Here is a 15,493-nt window from a genome sequence, read left to right on the forward strand (position 1 = left end):
GGGCAGATATGTGTTCCGTTAGACACTGCATTGAGGCGAGAGATTCTGGATGAATCTCATACTACACCTTACTCTTTGCATCCAGGCACCACGAAGATGTATCAAGATGTGAGATCGTTGTATTGGTGGCCGGGGATGAAGAGGGATGTAGTTGAGTATGTGGCTAAGTGCTTAACATGTCAACAGGTCAAGGTTGAGCATCAGAGGCCGGCAGGTTTATTGCAGCCTCTGGATATTCCAGAGTGGAAATGGGAAGACATCACGATGGATTTCGTGGTGGGCTTACCCAGGTCTGTTGGTCAACATGATTCTATTTGGGTGATAGTAGATCGCTACACCAAATCAGCTCACTTTCTACCAGTGAGGACTACTTATACAGTTGACCAGTATGCAGATCTCTATGTGAGAGAGATCGTGCGGCTCCATGATGCACCTAGGTCGATCGTGTCAGATCATGACCCCACTTTTACTTCCAAGTTCTGGGGGAGTTTACAGAAGGCCATAGGTACACAATTGAAGTTCAGTACTGCTTATCATCCTCAGACAGATGGACAATATGAGAGGACGATTCAGATATTGGAAGACATGCTGCGGGCATGTGTATTGGACTTTGGTGGATCTTGGAGTAAGTATCTACCTTTGATAGAGTTTTCCTACAAAAACAGTTATCAATCTACCATTGGAGTTGCACCTTATGAGATGCTGTATGATAGGAAATGTAGATCTCCCATTCATTGGGATGAGACAGGTGAAAGGAGATACTTGGGTCCTGAGGTAGTTCAGAGGACCAGTGAGGCTATTGAGAAGATTAGAGCTAGAATGCTTACTTCTCAGAATAGACCGAAGAGCTATGCAGATCCCAAACGCAGGAACATGGTGTTCCAGGTAGGAGACTATGTCTTCCTCAAAGTCTCGCCATGGAAAGAGGTGAGAAGGTTTGGGAAGAAGGGCAAGCTGAGCCCCAGATATGTAGGTCCATTTGAGATCCTGGAGAGGATTGGTCAAGTGGCTTACAGGTTAGCTTTGCCACCGACATTGTCGGCCATGCATAATGTATTTCATATTTCAGCTCTTCGGAGGTATGTGCCTGATGTTAATCATATTTTGAGTTACGAAGATCTGGAGCTTGAGGCAGATCTCTCCTTTGAGGAGCAGTCAGTCCAGATTCTTGACAGAAAAGATAAGGTTCTTAGGAATAAGACGATACCTTTGGTTAAGGTATTGTGGAGGAACAGCAAGGTCGAGGAAGCGACTTGGGAGCTGGAGTCAGACATGCAAAATCAGTATCCCGAGCTGTTTAGGTAAATTTCGAGGACGAAATTTCTGTAAGGAGGGGATAGTTGTAATGCCCCGAATTCTCCGATGTGGTTTAATGGCGAGATTAGTAGGCTGGGAGGGCCATACCTGTTTAATTATGCTATTAAATGATTATGTGCATGTTTATGTGAATTATATCATAATATAATGTTATATTCATGCATGTGGGTCCACATTTGTTAATTGAACTGTTTTGGCAATTTGTCCCGTTTAGGGCATAATTGTATATTTGGGTGCAAATTGTGAATTATGAATGAGATTCCATCATTATGGAGATATATTCGAGCTAGTTGACATGAGACGGTCATATATAATGGATTAGCGGTTTTGTCATAACGGGGTCAGATATGGGGTAATAAGAATAATTATTTAATGATAAATTGGGAGTATTTGAGATCAGGAGGAAATTTCGAAGGTTTTGACTATAATGTCCTCGGGGGTGTTTTCGGGGTCCCGAGCACTAGGTTTTATTTGAGGTTACTTAAGCATGAAGTAGCTTATCAGATAGAACGTACGTTAGAAAACCTCTCGTTCTCCTTCGTTAGTTCATTTTTGCCATCCGAAGCCTTTTCGAAGAAATCTCGAGTTCTATGAGTCAGAATCGAGCGAGGATCGAGGCATAGCAATCCTAGGAAGGATTAGAAGCTTCTTAACTGAAGGATTTGACGAAAAACAACCCAATCGAAGGTAATCGAAGTTTAAAGTTTTGAGTTTTTAGAGTTTCTAAGCTTTGAATTAGACTATGTGAATCATTGAGTTTTTGGTTCGATTGAACCTTGGGTTTTGAGGGTTTTGGACCATTGGGAAGCTTGTGAACTTTTATTTGATGATTGGGGAATGTTTAGGTATGATTTTGGAGGCTTTGGAGTGATAAAAACGTGTTTGGGAATGGCCCAGGGTTGGGGGCCGCGGCCCTGTTCTTGGGGTGTCGCGGCCCTTGCTTGAAGAAGTAGGTGGGGCTTTTTGTGCCTGCTGGGCGCCGCAGCCCTTGCTTCAGGGAGTGCTGGGGGCCGCGGCCCAAGGTGCTAGGGCCGCAGCCCTTGGTCAGTTTTCGCCCCGTTTGCGTGTTTTGACCACGGAAACATAGTTTTAGGCCTCAGGATTGTTCCTACTACTTGGATTAGTTTGGATTGATCTCCCGGAGGCTAGATATTGGTTTGGAAACCTATGATGTTCATTTTATTGATGGTATTCCTTATTTGGTTATGATTAGGTGACCACTAAAGGACTTAAAGTCATATCGTTCTCAAGGGTCATTCTTTTACTCATTCTAGCTCGAATTTGAGGTAAGAAAACAGTGTAAGGAACTGCACCCCCAAATGAGACATGCATGGTTGTATTTTGGTGCATGTTGGATGGTTAAATGTGGACATTGATAGCATATTGAATGCTTTGCAAGCTTGCTCATTTGCATAAAGATATCATTAAGGTGTGCCATGAATATTGACTGTTAATTTGTTCAGAGCTTGAGTCTTTGTGTTTGTGCATGATCATTATTATGCTAGCAACTGTTAAGTAAGCATGATGAATGCCCATGTTTATATATTTGACCTATGATATATGCTTGGTAGCATTGCTTACTTGTGAATGGCACTGACTCATAAGTCAGGGCATTGACTCACAAGTCAAGGATGGTTTTTGCATGCTTAATGCAAGCCAACAAAGATTAGATCTAATCGACATCTGCATTGAATGACTCACATGAGCATTAATGCCAGACCAACCTCAAGTTCGATGAATATTAATAAGTGCTTGTCTAGCCCAAGGCTAGAAATTTAGAGCCAGAGACAGAAAAAGCTAAGGTGACCCACAGGTCACATGGCTAGGAGGGTATGGGACCTCCAGGGCATGGCTCATTATTCACCTATCCAGAGCGTGGCTCATTCGTCACCTATCCTGAGCGTGGCTCATTAGTCACTTAACCAGAGTGTGACTCATCAGTCGCCTGTCCAAAGTGTGTGGCTCATCAGTCACCTGTCCAAGGTGTGACTCATTAGTCACCTGTTCATCTGATGGCTAGAGACTTATCCAACAGTCACCCATCAGTTTAGAGCTATAATCTATGTGTGATGTAATTACATCATCTGATATTATTCACATGCAATATTGTGTTTTCTTGCTGGGCTTTGGCTCATGGGTGCTATGTGGTGCAGGTAAAGGGAAAGAAAATCTCACCCAGCCTTGAGTGGAGAGCTGAGGCGACGCTGTGTACATATGCGGCCGCTTGACCACCACGGCCAAGAAGTTCTCAGAGGAACTAGGGGATTTACCCTAATTTTGCCGCTTAGGTTGGCGGGTTGTAAATTTTAAATAGTAATGGTCATTTTGAGATGTAAACAACTTGTAAATGTTCTGGTGGGCCCATGAACAGTTTTTAATAAAATCTAGCCTTTCCTTTTTATTGATTTTCTCCTTAACCTAATAATGACACTAGAAGCACGTTTTTAACCAAAGGACTCAGGCAATGAGTCAAATTTCTGGTTCACCGATCACCGTCGCGTGTCCCGAGGCAGTCGGGGCATGACAGTATTTTTGGGAACAAAGTAAATAATAACATTATTTTGTAATGGGTTTTTTTCAGCTGCGGTCCCTATTTTTTATATTTTGTAACACTTAGGTCCCAAAAATTTATTTTGTATCAGTTTGTTCCCCAACATTTTCAAATCATATCATTTAGGTACCTAAATGTTATTTTTGTTTCTTTTTTCTTTTAAAATAAATAAAATAATACAAAATAAATGGTGAATCATTCTTAAAATGTTTTGAGATTTAATTTATGATAATAACAAACATGACATAAGAAAAAAATATTTAATATTTTTATAAATTAAATTAATGTTTTATTAAAAAAAATATTATTACCTTCATTGTTGTTTTATAATTAATATTAATAACTATATTATCTTGATTATCTTAATATTATCAATTTTTATTATGTTTATATTTTTTTTATTTCATACATTTTTTTAAAAACTTAATAATAATGTATATAAAGTTATTTATGTGCATATATATATGATTAGTTATAAGTTGCATTATAGAAAAAATTTACAAAATAAAAAATAAATGTTGACGGTGACAACTCGTCAACAATATAGGATTAGAAAACTCAAAGTGTATTGTAAAATCTAGGTAAAAAGAAAATAGAAAGAACTTGAAGAAGACAAGTGCAGAACCACAATGGAGTAAAAACTCGTATATTACTTAATAGCTTGAGTATACAATGAATTTTCCAACCCCCCTCTCAAGTATAGGGAGGCTCTATTTATAGGTGAGCATTATTGGCTCCTAATACATGGTGGTCCCGAAGGGAGAGAATGACTCATCTGCAGGCCACAAATAATTGTGGAGCAGGTGGTAGTGATGTTGGAGGAGTGGCGGTCGGGTCTAGTACATGTCAGGTATCAACAAGTAATGCCCAGCCTTTGTACTACATCGTACCACCACTACCTATATGGTATAGATGTCTGGAGCGTGGTAGTAGAGGTTTCACCACGTACTATCTTTGTATTACCACTACTTCTTTGCCGTGGGCACTTGGTTCGTACTCTGTGCTTTTCCTAACACATACGTACCTGACGTACTCTGTGCTCTCTTGGTTCGTACTACTTTTCGGTTTGGCTTTCTCACTTATACCTCCCAACGCTTGACAAGGTCGATGCGTGGCTTCCTTATTGGGAACTTGTTGTGAACAAGTTATTGTGCTCTAGCAAGATTTTTAAAGTTGTCTTAACTGTATGATAAGCAAACGATGCCCCGCTGGAGGCACGAGGCTCATGTGACGAGCCACGGCCTCATCAACAGAGTAGGCATCACTAAGTGAGGCAAGCTTGTCTCATGTGACGTTGGCACGAAGGCCTGTGAGGTGCGATGGCCACGCAAGACGCCAAGAGGCGTGCGAGGCACTACCATGTGGGCGAGGTACCGAGTGGAGCGCGAGGCACCAAGTGAAGCACAAGGCGCGGTTGTGTGAGTGAGGCGTGATGGCCTCGCGAGGCGCCTGTTAGCATGCGAGGCACTGCTGTGCAGGCGAGGCGCCGAGTGGAGCGTGAGGCGTTGTTGTGTGGGCGAGGACCTATGGGGCTTCGCGATGCACCAGGGGTGCGCGAGGCACTAGCAGGTGTGTGAGGCGCATCCGCCAATCCACGTGAGACGCTACTGGAGTAGGCCGATCCGTGCCAGGCACACCCGAAGTTAGCCTGTGCAAGGCAGCTGGTGATGCTCATGTATATTTGGTCTATGCTTCATTTTATATTTCTACTCTCATAGTGTTTGAGCACCGCTTCGAGAGACCAACAGGGCTTTCGACATGATTGCTTTGGACTTTCAAGGGACCTTAGACACGAGATGTGGGTCTTTCACCGGTGTAGAATTTTTAGCGTCCCCAATAAATATGTACATTATAAATATTGATAATCTTGTGATAGTTCAGTTATTAATATTAAAAATTTATAGGTACGAATTATTTTAATGAAAAAATAATTTAAATTATTAAATATTTTTTTCAATGTCATGTTTGGTATTGTCATAAAATTAAGTGGTCCATTTTTTTTAAGATTGATTCACCATTTTTTTTATATATTTTACTTATGTATTTTGAAAGAAAAATAAATAAAAATAGCATTTAGGGACCTAAATGATAGGTTTTGAAAAGATTGGAGGCCTAATTGATACAAAATCAACTTTCGAGACCTAAATATTACAAAGTGTAAAAAATGAAAACTGCAGCTGAAAAAAACAATTTTGTAATGTTAGAATAAGGTGTTACTTTTTGGAATTATGAGTCCAAAATATGGGTAGAAACTCAAATTTCTCTAGTCAAATATATTTGAATATCTATTAGCATAAGGTACAAATACTAGAAGAGGAAAAAACCAATAATCGTGTGAATTATTACGTTATAAAAAAGAAAAAAAATACCAATAAAGTGATCAATTACGCTCTAGTTAAGTAAATATAAAACAGATCAAACAATTATCAACCATGCAGAAAACCCATATGACAGTCTTATGAAATATTAAAAGTTCAGTGATTAGTTCAGAAGGGTAAGCATTACAATCACTACCAACTTCCGAAAAGACCTTCATTATCTACTAATGGTAATGGATATGATCTGGAAAATGGAGGCCTCCGGATCAATGTGGCCTGTTCAAAAGCATGAGCAGCCTCAATTAGATTTGGCTCTGTTCCTTTCAACCCTCCAAAGCAGAGACCAAAAGGCATGCCTTTGTCATCGTATCCAGCTGGGACTGTAATTCCAGGATAACCCCCAAGTGCCAATACAGAAATAGCTCCTGTACCAGGTGTTACTAGAGCATCCAATTCATTTTCCACCATTAGTTTCTCAAAGCCATCACGTGAGAGATTTTTCATCAACTCAGCTGCATTCCTTTCCTTTTCTCCAATTCCATTCGTTTTTTCTGATGAAATAAAAGTGGCTTGACCGTATTCTTTGATCTTCTCCTGCATTGGGAAAAAGAGACCAAACTCAAACAAGAAATAATCTTCTCTTTCTAGATTCACTTTTTAGAATGAAATCCTTACCAAATCAGGGTGTTTTTCATTGAAGGCAATAATGTCAGAAAGTGACCTTACTGGGGAAACAACAAGTTCTTTTAAGTAGTCATTAATGGAGAGCTTAAACTCGGCCAACATTGATGTCAGCTCCCCACTTTTACCAAGATTCAGCACTGTTTTTATGTTCTCTATTTCAAGATTGTCCACTATAGTTGCACCCCCTTGTCTAGTTTTTAAACATATTGACCAAACAAAATAAACAAAGTGAGTACTTTTCTACAGAAACTAAGAAGGCTTAGTCTTGTTGTGATTACATACCTTAATGTGTTCAAATGACTTTCAAAAGCTTTAAAGAGTGAAGGCTTTTTTATGGGGTCCACAAATGGCTTCCTAACGACCCCAAGTCTTTTTCCTTTTAGTCCATCTAGTTTGAGAAACTGCTTATAACCACCCAAAGGAATGAATTTAGAAGCTTCTTTTGTTGCTTCATGATCTCTTTGATCATAGCCCACTATACTATCAAGTACATAAACCGCATCAGAAACTGTCCTGCTTAGAGTCCTGACCATTTAAAACGACAGTATCAAGTCAAGGGTCTCTTAATATTGATATTAGAAGTTGTGTAATGGCAAATAGATTTATGTCTACCCGATGGTGTCATGAGGAGGCAAAACAGGAATGACCCCAGCTCGGCTGGTGAGTCCAACAGTGGGCTTGAACCCTACGACAGAGTTGTGGTCAGCTGGGCAGAGTATTGAGCCACGGGTCTCGCTCCCAATTGACACAGTAACCATGTTTGAAGCTACTGAAATTGCTGATCCACTGCTTGATCCACATGGGTCTCCAGAAGCTAAATAAGGATTCTGCGTTGTTTTTAATATTATTCACTTGATAAGAACAAAAACTATAAAGACATTCGTAAATTAAGGCCATCTCAGGTAGCTACTTGTCTCTTGTCACGTACATAAGAGTTTACAAAATAAAAATGCAAAACATTACTTAATTTGCAAAATTGGTACAAAAAAACACCAAAATATATTAGTGCAAACTTTAATTAAAACCAAAAAAAAAAATGATATGCCATCTAAATAATACACACTAGAAACAAAGAAGTTGAATGCAAAATAAATAAATAAATAAAATTATTTATTACCCTGTTTCTATTAACAAATTAACTAGATAATTTGATTACTATTAATTTACAAATTGATTAAAAAAATTCATTTGTTAAAAATGACCATTTTTATTTGGAAAACCAAATATTGAGAATGTTAAACTTGTAACATTTTTTGAGTTAAAAATAACCCTAACTTTATGTATTTATATTAAGACAAAAAATTATTTTGTTTATACTCAAATTTAAGTTCTATTTTTAACAACTTTATTTTAGATGGTAACTATCAAATTGTTACCTTTTGTCATATTTTGTTGTCCAAAAAAAAGGATAAAACAATAGTAACGATGGCACAACAATTCACGCATGCCCTTTTTTTCTTTTGAGAATCAATTCACGCATGTCTTAAATGGTTATAATTTGTAATCAAATGGTTACAGTCGCACAAAAAGACAAACAAAAAAATCATAGTTTTTTATAAACAAAATAGTAATTGTCGTTACACGAATACTAAAAGACAAATATATAAATATATATATACATTATTCTCCTCAAAAAATAAAAAGATAGTGAAATATTTACTAAAGCTCAATATTGAAGCCCAGCCCATAGAAGTAGGCTTCAAGAGGAGCATGTTTACATTTTAGGCGGCCCACTTTGGGCATTAGGCCATTTATGCGATGTGTCATCAATTTTAACATCTATTTTTTAAAATTACATTATTAGTATTTTTTAAAACGATTTATATTATTTTAATATGGTTTACTAATCACACAAAACTAAGATATTTTTGTATTTACCAGTAAATTAAATTATATAAAAAATAATATAGATCTAGTGATAAGATTCAGCATAAAAAAAATATTTGGTATTTGTAAAAGTCAATAACATATATTAACTTATCCGGTTTTTTAAGGTTTCATTTATAAATAGTAAAAGACTGACCACGCCTTGTCCGGCTCTGGCACACCACCCGTTCGGCACGTGACCAAAAGCACGAAATGAGTACCACTCCGACAGACTAGCTTTCCCCAAAATGATAGCTCCGGCGGCTCTGAGCTTCTCCACCACTCCGGCATCGCGAGCCACCACCGATCCCAGCAGCGCATACGACCCAGCCGTCGTGTTCAGCTTATCTTCGGTATTAATAGTATCCTTGAGCAGCACCGGGACACCATTCAGCTCTCCCAACGATGAACGACCCAGGTTGTTTTTTCTCCGGCGATCGGCCTCGTCTGCTAGATCTAGAGCGTCCGGGTTGACCTCTACGACGCTGTGAAGTATGGGGTTTAGGGTTTCGATCTGGTTCAGGTAGAATTCCACCAGCTGTCTTGATGTTAGCCGGTTCTCGGCGAAGGCTTTTTGGATTCCTTCGATTGTTGCCTCGTGGAAAGTGAAATCCTGGCCGTTGGTTATATTGATGATAACGATTATCAAAGTGAGGAACGGAAGAAAGAGGGGAGAAGCTTGATTCTTTACCGCCATTGTTATGGTCTTGTCTTGGCTCTTCAACTACTTAGGGCGTTTGGTATGGAGAGCTCAAAATTTTCATATTGCTCGGTAATCAGATGATGTTAATCTGATTATCTTAAAATCTATACCGGGAATATCAGTTTTCTATTTTTGGTTGGAGATGGGAATGTGATAATTTATAAAAAAAAATTACAAATTAACACATAATTTTTTTTGGTAAAGTCACATATAATATTATAATATATATAATAATTTGTTAAAATTAAAATTTTACTTTTACAATTTTATAAAATATATTATTCAATCTAATATTATTTATTTATTTTTTTTAAATCTAAATCTATATTTGTTTAAATGTAGTTAATTACTATTACAAAATCAATACTAATACAACGTAAATATTACATAACCAATACCAATATCACTTATATTTTCTCATAAAATTATATTTAACAAATTATAAAAGTACTTCAAAGATTATATAATTATATCATTTCTTTTATAAATTTACGAATTTCACATCATATTGTTCACCAAAGTCAAAAAAGTTACATTATAATGTTCACAAAAGTTACATTATAAAGCATGTATATAGCAAAATGTTGTACAAAAAGTTTGGGGCATGGTGCAAAATGACCCTTAATGTTGTGTGAAAGTAAGTAAATGTCCATATTTTTAATTTTGTAGTAAAATAACTTAATCATCTATTTAATATCACATATTACCAAATACACCATCGAACAAATTACTATTTTATTCTAAATATTTTAATATTATGGTATATGTATATTAGTTTTGTTTAATTAGTTTTTATTTTAAAGTTATTTTGATTTTTTTTCATTTTTTATGGGTTGTTGAATGATATACCATACCACAAAATATATATACTGAGTTAAAAAATAATATACCATCAAAACTTACAAAATTATTACTAAAAAATGTATATACTATGCTAACAAAATTATATACTACCATCAAAATGTATATACCATAATACAAAATTATATACCACCACTATGTATAATAAAATAGAAATTAAATATCACAAAAAAAAAATTATATACCATACCACAAAAAACATATACACTAATTGGAAAATAATATACCAACAACCTATAAAAAACTTAAAAAATCAATATAACTTTAAAATAAAAACTAATTAAACAAAACTAATAGACATATACCACTATATTAAAGTCATACAGTCCTAAATAAATAAATAAAATTATAAAAAAAAGCAATTTAGGTAATCAACAATGTAAAAGAGACATTTATCTACAATTTTAAAAATGAGAACATTAGCTTCTTGATAGCTTTATTTTGGGTCATTTCCTATAATTTCTCCAAAAAGTTTCCTAGCTAGCCCACCATTCATTTGGCAAATTAGTTTGGCAAATTAGTTTCTAAAGCATGCATATGACAAAATGCTACATAAAAGGTTTTGTAGGTAGTCAGTTCATCATTCATTTGGCAAATTAGTTTCTAAAGCATGCATATGACAAAATATTACACAAAAAGTTTCCAAGGTAGCCCACCCTTAGCCTATTTTTAATCATTCCAGTAGTTCCATAAAAAATCTAAGCTTGACTCCGGATCTAATGTGAAGAAGTAGTCGGTGTTAGCTTGATTCTGGACAAGAAGTCATCCAACTGTAATTCGTTGGTCATTTGTTAGTCCATCAATCTTTTTAATTTCATCAAAAAGTGACATCCTTCTAGCAACACTATCAGCCTCAAATTGAAAGCAATCAGCAAGTCTTTTGATGTTCTTACCAGTTTGAGATTGCATAGTAGTAAATTGTTTTACTGTGTTAGTGAGGACCTCAATCAATGGATCTTCAATCCTAGCTCTTTTTTGACATTTTTATCTACTTGTGTTGAAGATGAAAGGGTGTTTGTACAATTTGCATCACCAATCAACTCATCTAATGAATTGAAATGATCGAACTCATTGATTTGCTCATTCACAATCTCTGACTCAATTTCTTCAACTCTTTTGGAGAATCCCATTGCACCTTGACCATTAGCACGATCATTCCCAAAAACTTGTCCCAAATCATCATAATGAGTAAATGATTTCATTCTTAAGCCTTTTGCAGTTGGATGACTCTACAATATTTAAAAAAACATGAAAAAAAATAAATATTTAAACAATGAAAATAATTGATAACTAATCAAATGAAAATATTAAAGTAGAGAAATTAACCTTCACTCATTCATCAAAGACAGTTTTCTCTACCACAACACACTTCAAATCCTCATTCCACCCAAATCCAGTAGCATTAGGCCCTAACATTTCAGAAATTGCATAGTATTGTTTCTTCGATATCTTAACACGCGAATCAATATGTGGTTGTGCTTTAAGTCCACAAGTTGGAATCTTTTCATTCATCATTTTTTCTAGCTGTTGTAAGTAGCCAAGCTTGAACATTCCATTATTTGCCTTCCACCTTCCACTATTAGCTAAATCCAATAAGCATTCCACCAATTTTGAATCATCAATGGTGGTCCATTGATGCTTTCTCCCACCAATTAATATTGATTGGGCAGCATCATCCATTTTTTCCTAACAAATATCAAACATATATATATTAAACTTAAACAAGCAAATGTAGATTAATCCATCAAACAAGGAAATGTAAAAATCTAATAATGTTTGCATTAACAATATTCCATCAAAGTTATACAAATCCATATAATTTTGTTACATAAAAATAAAAATATTCATAGTTCAAACCTAACCATAAAAAAAGCTCCACATAATCAAACATTTCATTAAACATCATAAAAAATAAAATCTATGCATATCGACTTCATCGCCATTGCTCAAACATTTCTTTAGACAAGTTGCCAATGCACTCGATGTTTCAATATGCCTATAATAATCATCACCTGTATCATTACTATCATCATCAATATTACTTTCCTCAATTGGAGAATGTTCCAAAGGGTCCATAGGCATTTCTCTTCTAATCAAGTTATGTAGAAGACAACAAGCTAAAATAATTCGACATTGTATCTTCATATGGTAGTATGATCGACCTCTAAGAATTTCTCATCGTCCTTTCAATAATCCAAATGCTCTCTCAACTATATTCCTAGCAGATGAGTGTTTCATGTTAAAAAATTCTTCAGGAGTATTTGGTGGGATATCCCAATCATTCAAATGATATCGTTGACCTCTATATGGTGTTAAAAATCCTTCACTGTTCGGATATCCAGCATCACATAAATAATAATATCCTACAATTCATTTAACAAAAAATTTAGAATGCTAATTTATATGAGTAGGAATTCAAAATGTAGGATAATTTTTATTCAATTACCTTGGGGAGCCTTAAAACCATTTGTCCTAGACATAGCATCTCTCAAAACTATTGAATCAGCAGTTGAACCCTCCCATCCAGGCAGAACATAAATAAATTGCATATCTTGGGAAACCACCCCTAATACATTAGTGGCAATTTCGTTCCTTCTAGTTCGATACCTAGGTCTATCTGATTCTAAAACATTGACCTTGATGTATGTTCCATCAAGTGCCCCTAGAAAATTCTTAAACCATTTCCACCTTTCATCTGTTGAATTATTTAGAATTGGCTCTGGTTTTATTAGCAACACCTTGTAACGCCTCACGTCACTATGGTTGCTTCCTGGAATGATGATTGGCTCTACAAACCAACACAAGTCTTTCCAGCGTGCTTTGTCCTCACTCGCACGCTTCCTGGGAAAACTTTCTAGGAGGTCACCGATCATGAGACTACTCCAAGTCAAACACGCTTAACTTTGGAGTTCTCAAGTGATGGGCTACCGAAAAGAAGATGCATCTTGTTGGCATAGGTAGTACCCATCAATCCATTTAAGTCATCTTCAAATGTGTAGTCTCATACTTACACAGTCTTAGAATCATCACACTTGACCTTCCCCAAGCGAAGTGGGATTGCACCGCTTTTACCCAGTCTTTGTAGCGTCCCAAAGTTGCTAATAAGGCTTAGGGCCTTGATTAGTGTGTCTGGAGGGCAATAAGTGATTTATTGTATTAATATGTTAATTTGATAAGTATGTGATTAGAAATGCATGTTTAGGTGAATTAAATATGCATGTGGGCCTCATTTGGTTATTAGGGGCATGTTTGTAATTTTAGCTCGTTGAGGGCATAAATGCAATATTGTGATTGACACCACGCGTTAGTGGTGATATATTTGAGATGCACGATCCGAGACAGTCCTAGGGAGTGGTTTAGCTAGGGAGTCACAACGGGACCCGATACCCGACTCGGGGTGAGTCAAGGGGTATTCTGAGCATTGGACATTTAATTGAGTTATCGGGTTATGAAAATAAATATTTGGAGATATATTTGAAGTTAGAATGTTTAGGAGGGAATATCGGGGAAAGTTACCATTTTGCCCTTGGGGACGTTTTTGGTACCCCGAGCCTGGGAAGTAACTTAAGTGACCTAGATTAAGTAAGACAAAACATAAGAAACACTCAAAAACTTGGTATAAACCGACACTATCTCCCTTCTCTCTCCTTCTTGTTTTCTCTAAACTTTACCGAGGAAGCCATTGAAGCTTAAGCACGGAATTGGGGCTCTAGACTTGAGGATTAGCTCAGTTTCAACTTGTGGATTCAAGCAGAGGTTAAGGTAAGCTTTGAATTGTTATTTTAGCCATTTAATTATGTAGTTCTTGACTGGGTTTTAGCTTTCTTGGGCTGTTGAAGTTGAAGATTGAATTAGGGATTTGATGAGGTTTTAAGCTAGCTTTTTGTTCGGTTTTGTTGTTGGGACCATTCTAGAACTACTGTGGTGATTAAATTGAGTTGTTAGATTGGTTTTGGGGTAAATTGGCTGGGTTTTGGTTGATAAATGGGGGATTTTCTGGGTTCGAAGGGGTCGGGTCGCGGCTCTGTTCTTGGTGAGCCGCGACCCTCTAGGTCAGATGAGAGGCCAGGATGGAGGGCGAGCCGCGGCGCCCCTTTGGTTGGGCCGCAGCGCGTGTCTATGAAATTGGGAGGTTAAGCCTCTGATTGAGGAAAGCCGTGGCACAAGGCCTTGGGCCCGCGGCTCTTAAGGGGTTTTTGTACCCTGAGAAGGTTTTAGGCTCAGGAATTCAAAAGTTAAGGCTCGGGATGGATTTTATCACCCGGATTGATATAATTCAAGGTTCTGGAGACTAGAATTATGTTCCAAAGCTATTTAATAGATTAGGGCTTGATGGATGGATGTTGTTGATACGTTGTGACTAGGTTATCAGCGAGGCTCGGACTAGGTGATTGTGCTCAGGATATCGGTGCTCGGGAAGCTTGGGACATAGGTAAGAAAACTGTTATACCCGTAGAGCAGGGCGTGGCCCTGTAGTTTGTATTGCAGGACACGACCCTATGTGATTGTGTTGTAGGGCATAGCCTTATTGATTATGTTTGTATTTATTTAAGTATTGGTTAAATTTACATTGTGTGTTGCCTATTTGTAAATGAATGGCAATGGAACGATGAAGACCGAGAACGGCAGGGAGCCAGAAACGGCATTAAGCATGTGGAGTGCGAGGCCGAGTACGACAAAGGGCCGGGAGCGGCGTTAAGCACGCGGAGTTCAAGTTGCTAGGGTGAGACCCTTCTTGGATGCCTGAGTCATCCTTATGGTGTATACCACGAATCCAGGGCCTGGTAAAACGTCTGGGACGGCACGACCGCTATATGTTTAGCTTGTTGGCTGCCTTGTTATATGTTGATTGATAGTTATGCATATGTTGATTGTTTGTGTTGAGTTTTCTTGCTGGGCTTTGGTTCACGGGTGCTCTATAGTGTAGGTAAGGGCAAGGGAAAGGTTGACCAACCATGAGTACGGAAAGTGTGAAGCGACGTGTACATGTTCAGCCTGCCTGGCTGCCACGACCAAGGGTATTTTTGGGAAATGCTATGTATTAATCCAAATTTTGTTGTTTAGTCGAATTTAATCATATTTTTGAGTTGTAAATATTTCTAAACAGTATTTTGGGATCCCAAATGTATAACGCTTTATAATTTCAATGAATGATTACATTTTCAAATTATATGACTTTTATTATAGTTTAGT

At 37.1% G+C, this 15,493-nt stretch overlaps 2 protein-coding genes across 2 annotated transcripts in view; both read right to left on the reverse strand.

Annotated features, from left to right (window-relative positions):
• Nucleotides 1-6,221: 6,221 nt before the first annotated feature.
• Nucleotides 6,222-9,576, reverse strand: LOC133788628 (probable amidase At4g34880). Its single transcript, XM_062226188.1, has 5 exons — nt 8,894-9,576; nt 7,483-7,697; nt 7,153-7,395; nt 6,862-7,060; nt 6,222-6,780 (listed from the first exon to the last, which is right to left on the reverse strand). The coding sequence occupies exons 1-5, from the start codon at nt 9,431-9,433 to the stop codon at nt 6,379-6,381; spliced, it is 1,599 nt and encodes a 532-aa protein (XP_062082172.1). The 5' UTR covers nt 9,434-9,576; the 3' UTR covers nt 6,222-6,378.
• Nucleotides 9,577-12,475: 2,899 nt separating this feature from the next.
• The window catches only part of LOC133794734 (protein ALP1-like), a 45,022-nt gene continuing 42,004 nt past the window's right edge, over nt 12,476-15,493 (reverse strand). The window contains exons 2-3 of the mRNA XM_062232152.1: nt 12,747-12,995; nt 12,476-12,663 (exon numbers count right to left, since the gene is read on the reverse strand). Of these exons, the coding sequence (XP_062088136.1) occupies nt 12,476-12,663; nt 12,747-12,995 (437 nt within the window). The remainder of the gene's footprint in view (nt 12,664-12,746; nt 12,996-15,493) is intronic.

The sequence above is a fragment of the Humulus lupulus genome, chromosome 1 (assembly GCF_963169125.1).
Source record: "Humulus lupulus chromosome 1, drHumLupu1.1, whole genome shotgun sequence".
Lineage (NCBI taxonomy): Eukaryota > Viridiplantae > Streptophyta > Magnoliopsida > Rosales > Cannabaceae > Humulus > Humulus lupulus.

Excerpts from the sequence above, each read along its gene's own strand:
- LOC133788628 (XM_062226188.1), bottom strand. The coding sequence starts at position 9,433 with ATGGCGGTAAAGAATCAAGCTTCTCCCCTCTTTCTTCCGTTCCTCACT. Across the intron at positions 7,698-8,893 it reads CCAGAGCCGGACAAGGCGTG|AATCCTTATTTAGCTTCTGG; the intron begins GTCAGTCTTTTA and ends AAAACAACGCAG. Across the intron at positions 6,781-6,861 it reads ATGAAAAACACCCTGATTTG|GAGAAGATCAAAGAATACGG; the intron begins GTAAGGATTTCA and ends TTCCCAATGCAG.